The sequence below is a fragment of the Eptatretus burgeri genome, chromosome 13, assembly GCF_056783735.1.
Source record: "Eptatretus burgeri isolate ZD-2024b chromosome 13, Ebu_testis_v1, whole genome shotgun sequence".
In the NCBI taxonomy this organism is placed as follows: Eukaryota; Metazoa; Chordata; class Myxini; order Myxiniformes; family Myxinidae; genus Eptatretus; species Eptatretus burgeri.
The window spans coordinates 80,578,217-80,588,967 of record NC_140973.1 but is presented as its reverse complement, the minus strand read 5'-3'; the positions used below and the strand labels follow the sequence as shown (position 1 = coordinate 80,588,967).

Below are 10,751 nucleotides of genomic sequence, written 5' to 3'. Positions count from 1 at the left end.
AAAGACTCAAAAAGACCCTCAAGGAACCAAAACACAAAAGAGCTGAGGACCCCAAGTACCCCCAAACACCTTCTTCCTCCCCTCCCTTCGAACCGAGATCTACAGGACGAAAAGACCTCAGAGACCCAAAAGACCCAGGGTATCCAAATGACCCCAAGGACCTTGAGGACCACGAGAACTCAAAATACCTCCAGGACCCAAAAGACCCAAAGGGACCAACTGGGATCCATAGAAATTCTGCATTATGTAAGATGTGACTTCAGGTCTCCAACCCCCCGCCCCCGCCCCTCACACACACACACACACACACACACACACACACACACACACACACACACACACACACACACACACACACACACACACACACACACACACACACACTCCCATTTCCTTCCCGCTCCCTTCCAACACTTATCCTTTCTGTGCCCCCACCACCACACCCAAACTGTGTACTCCCTCCCCCTTTCTTCCTCAAGTTCTCAACTACCCTCAACCTCAAGGACTTACCCCCTTCCAACCCAAAGTCCTCAATCCCCCCACCATTCCCAACGTCCCAATCTCCCTCTTCCAACTCCATGCAGCCCCACCCCTATCTCTCTATCCTCCCCTCCCCATTTCTTCCTGTTCTTAACAACTAGTTACACAGACACACAGGGAACTTTGGTACGTGAGAAGGACGTTCGGCCTGTCATGCCTGTGTTATTCCTGTTCCTGTTTGTAAAGAACAATGTGAAAAGTAAATAAAGATGGAACGTTAAATTCCCACTTCCCCCTTCCTTCCCTGATCCTGACTAAAATTTACGGGCCGGTGTTTGTGTGTTTGTTTGTTTATCTTACCAAAACCAAGTTTTTGCAAGATATGTTAGTCAGCTTGTATGTTTTTTTTGTTTGTTTTTGTTTGTTTGTTTGTCTGTAATCACGAATAAAAAATTCTGCAGAGCACAGTTATCATTGGAAATTTTTGTAACCTCGCATATCAGAGGCCTATAGAGGTCCCTTTCAGTGCACAAAATTTTGAAGGTCAAGGTCACTTTGTCGCAAATCAGGGGAGTCGAGGAAAACCTTATTTTTTGAGTAATTTTTGATCGGATCGTCTTCAAACTTCATGGGAACATAGTTCATGGTCTGGTGCTCAGCTGATTAATTTTTGGTGGCGATTGGCCTTGACCTTCATATGTTGTTTTTTTTTGTTTTTTTTTGGTCTGTAATCACGTATAAATCACTCTGCAGAGCACAGTTATCATTGGAAATTTTTGTAACTTCGCATATCAGAGGCCTTTTGAGGTCCCTTTCAGTGCACAAAATTTTGAAGGTCAAAGGTCAAGGTCACTTTGTCGCAAATCAGGGGAGTCGACGAAACCTTAATTTTTTTAGTAATTTTGATCGGATCGTCTTCAAACTTAATGGGAATATAGTTCATGGTTTGCCGCTCAGCTGATTAATTTTTGGTGGCGATTGGCTTTGACCTTCATGGTTAGCGCCTGAGGTCAAACATATTTGACCCCAAGGTCAAATTTTCAAGTTTTAGGAACCATATCGTGTAGTACCTCAAATTGAACACCTCGATGAGTGCTTTCTAGATATGTCAAGCCTGAGACATTATGACGTCATTTGGTGACGTTATGAGGCAAACGCATATTTTTCATGGTTACTCTGTAGAACGATTCTCATCGGAATCTCTTGTAGGCAGATATTCCTCAAGGAGTCACTCCTGGTGGATAGCAGCTCTGTTCACCTCAGTGTGACCTTAAAGAAGTCACACGTGGTCACCTTTTGGCAAGATACGGGTCACCCTGCGGGTGACATTGGTTTTTTATTTGTCACGTTACTCCCCATGTAGTTGTGGGCTGATTACATCCAGACTCGCTGCATCGGATCAGCATGACCCCATTGAGTGTGTGTGGGTGTTTTTAGGTCTTGGGAAGGAACGGAAATTCTCCATGTAAATGTGGGTCGTGTCGCCTCCAGGTCGGGGAGGGTATCACAAGTGTCCACCATTTCCCGTACAGTTTTCCTGTCCCCACGTTTTCCAGTGTCGTGAGGTGTTTTGAATTATTAACAGTCGGTATGTTTCTCTTTCATGCACGGAACTTGGTGGGTTATTATTTTTTTACTTTTTGCCTCCATACAACCGTCATGCCTATACACCGCCCAAATAATGCTCTGCGTCAGAACCACGTGTTGTATGTTTAGAACAAGATCGCCCTCGGAGAGGTCGTGGGTGGAGCGGATACTCTGCTAATGGCAGTTCATGGTGTCCGTGTACAACACCGTATATCATTTTCACGTCCGCGAAAATAGTGCGTCTTCTACGAAATTAGCGCGCGGCGTAAAGTCCTTGTCAATGGCGTGATTAAAAACAAATAGTGCAATCGCATTTTGGTGAAATCGCATCCGAGAGCAAGATTTGTGATCAAGAATTTCATTCAGTGTGAACGGAATCAGGGATTCCGGTAAAACATGCAATGGAGACGTTCTCCTCACGTCGAGAATCGTTCGTTATATGATCGATTGTATTATAAATGGGAAATGTCAGGAAATAAATAACGACAAACGATCAAAAGTGCGAAACGGAACGAACGTTCTTCAAACATCGATTGGTTCACAAACGAACTCGGAATTCAATTCCATTTTGGAATCAAATTTGAACTGTGACATCAACAATGGGAGTGACGTCACAGAGCTCGCCCCAGCGTTCTTTGTTACAGTTGAAACATCGCTTCGAGAGGGAAGGACGTGTCTGTCTGTGTCGTGGATTTTATATTCTCTGAAGGTGTCAACATTCGGTCACGTGACACATCGATCACACACAAGGTTTGACTTCAGAGTGTGTGTGTGTGTGTGTGTGTGTGTGTGTGTGTGTGTGTGTGTGTGTGTGTGTGTGTGTGTGTGTGTGTGTGTGTGTGTGTATGTGTGTGTGTGTGAATTTTGGTGAAGATACGGCAAGCTTCATCCCCGAAGCGAATTTTTTAAGTGATTCTTCACCATTGACAGATGGGTCCAAAACTGTGTTTTGCATGATATCTCAAAAAGTTGTGGACGAGTTCTGACAAAACGATCTGGATGAGTTGGTTATGTCCAGATTTGGTTACGAGAACAAGCCGATTCGATTTTGGTTCAGGTCTGGATCCAGATCCGACCGATTAGTGGGATATAAGATGTAAACTATTCAGCTTTGCGGTGATATGTTTTCCTCCGAGTGCTGTTCCTTTTCACCAAGTTGTCACTCTATGAGTGATGTTTTTTTTGTAGTGTCGGTTGATGAAAGGAAATATTTGTTGAAATAGAGAATGTAATGATATCCACTTTATCACATTTGTACCAAGTTATTGATTTTTCAAAGCCTGGTGTTGGCTTCGTGGTTCAGGTGGTGGCTTGGGATCCTAGTTGGGATCTTAGGGTCCTGAATTCAAGCCCCATTGGCCGCTGAATTAATACACCAGGAGGTTGACTCGGCCTGTCATCATTCCAAGGTCGGCCAAATGAGTGCCAGTGTACTGGGAAGGGGGACACTGCATCAGCGGCATAGCCGCGTCCCAACCAATGATGCAACCAGCATCCACAGGCTGCACTCGATAGAGAGAGATTGATTTTTCGAGGACTGTTCTTTTTCAGGGAGGCAAAGATGAATGGGTGTCCAAACAGAGGTGTGGACGAGTCATTTTCATCTTCTTCACCAAATGAAACCACTCCTTGGACGCATCGCAAGTAAATCATTTTATTTTCCTCTTCGCTTTTTAGATCCTCATGGAGGATCTCTAAATCTTACTCACGTTGTTGTTCTTCATCTTCTTCTTGTGGACTTTTTTGTTTCACAGCTTACAGTTTTCATCGAAATTTACTGAAACTTGGCATATATATGTAAAAATACTCTGCGCAGACAGTAACCATCTCCGATTTTGAAAATTCCTCCGAGAAAAAAAGTTATGATGGCAAAATATCTCCTCTAATGGAAATCGCCTAAAAAATTATCTCCGAAACTAGGCAAGCTTTTTGAACTCTGTTTGTGGGAATCGAGCGGGGCATTAGCACAGATAATTATTTATCGCAAACCTGATACATCACAATGACGTCATAATCGTTTTTATGACGTCATCATTAAGAGGACGAGGATCTTAACAAGCCTTTTTTTGGATTTATCGATCTCAGAAAATGTACATTATATTGACTTTTCAATCTTTCACAACTTAGACACTGGTTCAGAAGATGCGGAAAGAGGAGGAAGGGTCGTGATGATATTACACAGACCATGTAAGTGAAAGAAAATATCTCTTCTGGATGTCGTGTCATGAAATGTACTTAAGCAATCAGAATGGTATTCCTTCAAGGAAATGAAAGCTATCCTGTCGTATCTCAATCACATTTTGCTCATGAATTGTTTTCTGCAGCATAGATGACATCATTGGAAGTTTCAGTGCTTGGGGATTGCTGCGAAGTGTTTGCGATGAGTTGTTTAGCCTGGGTTGGAATCGTGCCCCAGATGTTGCTGGTCATTCTGGTGTTTTGCATGAATGGTGTGGACGTGAAGCTAGACGACCATCGTCCAGCGCTATGGATGTTGGTGGGCATTAAAGATCCCATTATGTCTTTTGCAAAGAGATGGCGAGTTATCGCTGATACCCTGAACAAATTACAAATTATTTCCAAACAAAAATTGAGACTACCCAACCTGTTTGTGAAAGATGTTGGCCACAACCATTTACAGTCTACACCCCACCCCCCCCATTGACACTTAATGAGAGCAGATTTTGATGCGGTCGATACAAATGGGCATCAGATTTGAAGTCTTTGGCCAAGTTTCATCAAATTCATATATTTGGTTCAAGCGATAATGACTGCATTTTCCAGACTCACTGACAGACCTACAGACACTGCTCAATCACATCAGCTCACTGGACTAAAGTCCAGGTGAGCAGAAAATAAAAAGCTGAAATGTCTCGAGCCAAGAAGTATTCAACCCCTTTGCTGTGGCACTCTAAATTTTGCTGAGGTGCATCACATTTCCCTTGATCATCCTTGAGATGTCTCAACAACTTGATTGGAGTCCACCTGTGATCAATTCAATTTATTGGACATGATTTAGAAAGAAACACCTTTCTCTATAAGGTCCAACAGTTGACAGTGCATGTCGGAGCAGAAACTCTCCCATTAAGTCCAAGGAATTGCCTGTAGAACTCCGAGATATAATTGTGAGGAGGCAGAGATCTGGGGTGGAGTATAAAACAATTTCTAGATTGTTGAGAGTTCCCAAGAGCACAGTGAGATCCATCATTAGGAAATGGAAAGAATATGAAACTACCCGGACTTTTCCGAGAGCTGGTCGTCTGACCAAACTGAGCAACTGGGCAAGAAGGACCTTGGTCAGGGAGGTGAGCAAGAACCATGAACATTCGGACAGAACTACAGAGTTCCTTGGCTGAGATGGCAGGACTTTCTGGAAGGACAACATTATCTGCAGCACTTCACAAATCTAAATTAAATCCTTTTAAATTCAGGCTTAAACAACAACAAAATGTGAAAAAGTCAAGGAGTGTGAATGCTCTGAAGGCGGTGTACGTACATCATTGCAATGCCAGTTGTTGAAAGGAAAGATCTGTTGAAATGAAACATGTACATGATATCTGGTTAAGCACATTTATACCAAGTTGTAGATTGAGGAGGACTATTCTTTTTCAGGGAACCAACGATGAACCAGTCTCGTGGTTCACAAGATGTACGTGTGACGCAGTCATCACAATCTACTGTTCCAAAGAAAACCACTCTTTGGGACATTGTGAAGTAAATCATTTTATTTTCCTTCTCTTCACTTTTTAAAACCTTTTTTTGGGGATACATCTACCTCGGAAAATGTACAATAATTTGACTTTTGTATCTTTTCAACTTGGGCATAAACACAGAAGACGTGACATGAATCGTTCAAGCAATAGAAATAGTATTGTTTGAATGAAATTAAAGCGAATCCTGTTGTATCTCATGTCGTGTTCCATCTGCTTGGAAGTCAGCTAACATCAGCTTCATCAAACATGCTTGCTGCATAAATCTTTGTATGGTGTGAGCAAAGATCATTTCTGGTTTGCCGTGAAGCTTAGTGTTGGATGCTTTGGTTTGAACCTCCGTTGAACCCTCTGAACCTTAACGGCCATTTTCCAGCCGCTATTCAAACCTCCATATGCCCGATCGGCTGATTTACCAGCCAGAATTCAAACTTACAGTGATCCGAGCAGCTGGATGGTTCTCCACGGAGCCCAGGTGGGGGAGCCAAAAGTCCAAGGTGCTCAGGGTTGAAAGTGTCAAAACGAGTGTCTTGAAACGTTTGGGAAATTTCGAATTATTCCAACTCGGATTTTAACATCACCTCCTGCATATTATCAAGTTGTTTCAACTTTCTTTCGATAAGATGATAAGGAAAAGTACCTGTCACTACACTGACTTATCTAATCAAAATACAGCATGTTGTACTTCACAAACATTCTGCTCTATTTACTCTGTAATTTGCTTGAGGACATCTTCCATCTGTGTGGAAATCAGCGAAATCACCGTCAACCTTTCGTACTGTGTGTAATGTATATGTATATATATATATATATATATATATATATATATATATATATATATATATATATACATACATACATATATACATATATATATATATATATACACAGTATATAAATGTATATATGTAAATTTGTATATATATTTATATATATATATATATATATATATATATATATTTTTTTTTTTTTGTTGTAGAATTCCCGCCCGCCGACGTGCAAATGACCGCGTCTAACCAATAGCGGTTACTTCGCCCACCAAACGGACAATCCAGTCGTGACTTTCTGGAACAACGCCAGAAACCAGTCACGGGTGGGTTTTTAATCCCACCACAACCTTGTCCGCACTCTACCCGCGCTACAGGGTCCGATCGCCAAATCTTCGATTTACCTAATTATTCGCGCAGGTAGGTTACCGAGAGATTGTATCTCAATGGGACGGCTTGGAAACGAGCCGCTTAAGCAGCTCACTTCCTTTTGGGATAACCGAGCGAAGTGTTATCGCACAGTCCCGTTGGACCTGATTCTATTTATCGGCTATTTAAAAACCAACTAATATTCCGCAATACAAGATGGCATTTCAATGAGGGAATGGACGCAACGAACAGGTTTACATTCACACAAGGACATTTATTATAATAAAGCACGTATGCAATTAAACAAGGCAAAACACGAATGCAATTATACAAGCAACAAAAGCATGACAAAAGAACTACAACCGTCTACTTATTATGGACAGTCACTTGCACTTAACAGCAGTTCCTACTTATTAGACAGGCTCACGGACACACGTACGCACACACACCCAATAAATGGTGGCAGAGGCCTTTAATAACGAGCTCCAGCTCGGAGGACAGGTGAGCTGAAACCCAGAGCCTATCTCGAACCTCTCCACCTCGTGTGGTCTTCAAGTTGTTCGGACCCGGGCTCCAGCGAGAGTGAGCTGGATCCAATCGCCGAGCCGCGATCTTCCCGAGCTACCGCGAATCCTCCCGCGCTTCTCAACATGTGCTGGTGAGACGAGGCGCCGATCCTTCCCGTCGATGCGTCGCTTCCCCAAGGAACCACCTCCACAAAGAGGTCGATGAGTCACACCAAGCCGGGAACCAAAATGGAGAACAAAGAGCTCCACGAACCAAGAAGAAGAAGCCACCACTCGCAGCTCGAGCCGAGCGACCGGCTTAACTTCCTTCCAAACAGGGCAGCTTGAAGCAAAAAGCTCTCCCGAGCCAAGCAGTAGCCGAAGGTCACGGAACCGTCAAAGCAAAAGGCTTCCGAAGGCCTCAACCCTAACGCAAGCCAAGCAGGACCCGACGGTCTGCTAAACGACTACTCTCAACTCCCTTCTCGAGCTCTGCCCTCCAATTCTGCCCAACACAAAAGAAAAGATCTCCTCTTATCCTTCTCCGCCCCCTTCCTCCACGCCCGGCGTGACTCGTGCCCTCGTGATCCATCCCCTCCCCCCCCCCCCCGCTCAACCACGGGTGGGAGGGAGTTGTTGACATCATGAGTCATGGGACGGCAGGGTTCTTCCTCTTCGCAGAAGAGGAGGAGGGATGTCTCCATTGTTCGTTCCCTGACTATTAAATCGATCCACAGCACATCTAATCGATTTCTGAACATTTAAACAATGAAAGGTGAGCTTTCTCGGGAACAAGCACTTATCGACATAGCTGACTAAAGGAACCTGTATGTTGTGTGCAATAGAATTCCCAAATTCATATATATATATATATTTATATATGTAAATATGTATATATATATATATATATATATATATATATATATATATATATGTAAATATATATGTATAGATTTAAATATGTATATGTGTATATATGTATATATATATATATATATATATATGTGTATATATGTATATATGTAAATATGTATACATATATATATATATATATATCTTCTTCTTCTTCTTCTTCTTCTTCTTCTTCTTCTTCTTCTTCTTTTGGCTGCTCCCTTTCGCGGTCGCCACAGCGGATCATCCGTATGATCCGCATAGTGATTTGGCACGTTTTATGCCGGATGCCCTTCCTGACGCAACCCTGGTCGCCTCTTACGACACAGGGATATGGTACACCTATTTTAACCGGGGTATACACCGGCCCAGTGCACTGGTACTCATTTCGACGACCTCAGAAGGATGACAGACTGAGTCAACCCCCTGGTGTCTTAATTCAGTGGCCCAACGGGACTTGAACTCAGGACCTTTTTTTGGATCCCAAGCCACTGCCCTAACCACTGCGCCAACACCAGGCTCAAGCTGTTATGTATATATGTGTATATGTAAACATATGTATATATTGTTACGGCTGTGGAAATTCGCAGAACACCATATAGGTCCTTAGTTAAGTTATGCCGATAAGTCCGTGTTCAGTTAGATTTCCTCACCGTTGTTTTAATGGGGTTTATCCATGTGGACAGGGCTGTGATCTTTGAGTTAGCCGTTTTTCTTTACTATCGTTATTTTGGACCAACCACAATGCCAACCACCAACCACCTTCTCCACCACGCCACCCACCAACCACCTTCTCCACCGCACCAACCACCAACCACCTTCTCCACGCCACCCACCAACCACCACGTCTACCACCAACCACCCTCTCCACATCGCCTTCATAACGACATCTCCCCACCATCTCCTAAACCGCATCTCCACCAATAGACCAACCCGAATAACATCGCCTCACCTTCATCCCCGAAGCGACGCCATCTTTGCACCAGCCGCGGCGAGTCCGCATCGAACGGCATCGCTGCAGGCACACGCGGGGGTTTGCTCTCCGCGCAAGTTTGGTGATCTCGTGCCCGTCCGCTCTCCGAGCAAGTTTGGTGATCCCGCGCACGTCCGCTCTGTGGAAGCTTCGCCATGGAATTCGGATCAAAAGAGAGAAAGGGGCGGGGCCTGTGGGGGTCGAAGGTCGAAGAGCGGAGGTCAGATCTCGTCTCTCGAGCCCTATAAAAGGCCGAGCGGAGCGCCAGTTCGCAGTCTGGAGTCGGCGGAGTGTCAGTCGGTGGAGTCAGTCGGTGAAGTCTGGAGTCGATGGAGGGTCAGTCCGGAGAGGTCGGGGAGCCGAGTGGAAGCCTGGAGAACACAGTCAGGGGATAAGTCCAGGAGAGTGGAGGACACGCGAGCTGAGAGCGTGGCCAAAACTGCTGTGCCGTGCAGACCTGCGCGTTCGTGTGGAGAGAGCCGGAGAGAGCTCGCCAGCCAGCGCCAAACGGTCTGAGGTGATCGGGCTTCAGCACAGTTCGAGCATCGCTGAGGAACGGACGGGTTCTTACAAAGAGCATCAACTTTGGAAGAGCATCAAGACCCGTTCGTTCCTCTCAAGGCGTCGCCGGCTGAGGCCCGAATCACCCGGCCGCTTGACAAGGCCTGGACTCAACCGCAGCTACGCTAGCTGCCGTGAGGACGGGACGTCGCGGGTCGCCCCATCGAAGCACCACGAGGGTGGAGGTAACCTGCAACGGTCTCATGGAACTCCTTCGGTCTGCCAAGCTCCACGTTATAAAAGCCTACGGGTCCAGTCTTACCCCCTTGTCATTGAGGGGGTCTTTCCTGGTTTATTTGTGTGAACGTTGTGGCGTCGTGTCCCGTTAAGTAGAACTGTTGTCAAGTGCTTGTGAATAATAAATAATAGACGGTTGTAGTGCTTTGTCTTGCTCGCGTCTTGTCCTTTCCCGCCAATTCCATTGCTTTTCTGTGTACGTGCATGTTGGTGTTTTGAATACCTGACTGCATACGTGTGTGAATCAATGTGCGTGTTTAAATGTTAACCCGTTCGTTGTGTCCTCTTTCCCCAATTGAACTGCAATCTTGCCTTCGGAATAATAGCGGGCTTTTTAATAGCCGATAAAAGGATCGGGTCCAGCGAGGTCTCGCGATAATACCCCGCTCGGTTATCCCAGAAAGGAACGAACCGCTTCAGCGGTTCGTGTCCAAGCAGACCTCGCTGAGGTACGGTCTCTCGGTAGGCTGCCCACGTGAATAATTAGATATATCGACAATTCGGCGATTGACCCTGTCGTGCGCGGTTAGAATATTGACTACGCCGTGGTGTGCGCTTGGAGCACACCTGTGACTGGTTTTCGGCGTTGTTCCGGAAAGTCGCGACTGAATTGTCCGTTCAGTGGGCGAGACGGCCACCATTGGCTAAAGCGGCAGTTCGCACACCGGCG

At 45.0% G+C, this 10,751-nt stretch overlaps 1 protein-coding gene across 8 annotated transcripts in view; it reads left to right on the top strand.

Annotated features, from left to right (window-relative positions):
* Positions 1-10,751, top strand: part of LOC147014901 (uncharacterized) — a 98,907-nt gene that overhangs the window by 51,512 nt on the left and 36,644 nt on the right. For 6 of the 8 annotated variants that reach the window (XM_085853339.1, XM_085853338.1, XM_085853335.1 and 3 more), the window contains exons 5-7: positions 3,619-3,711; positions 4,195-4,254; positions 5,680-5,781. In XM_085853339.1, coding sequence (XP_085709465.1) covers positions 3,619-3,711; positions 4,195-4,254; positions 5,680-5,781 — 255 coding nt within the window. The other 2 variants (XM_085853340.1, XM_085853337.1) reach the window with 2 other exon arrangements.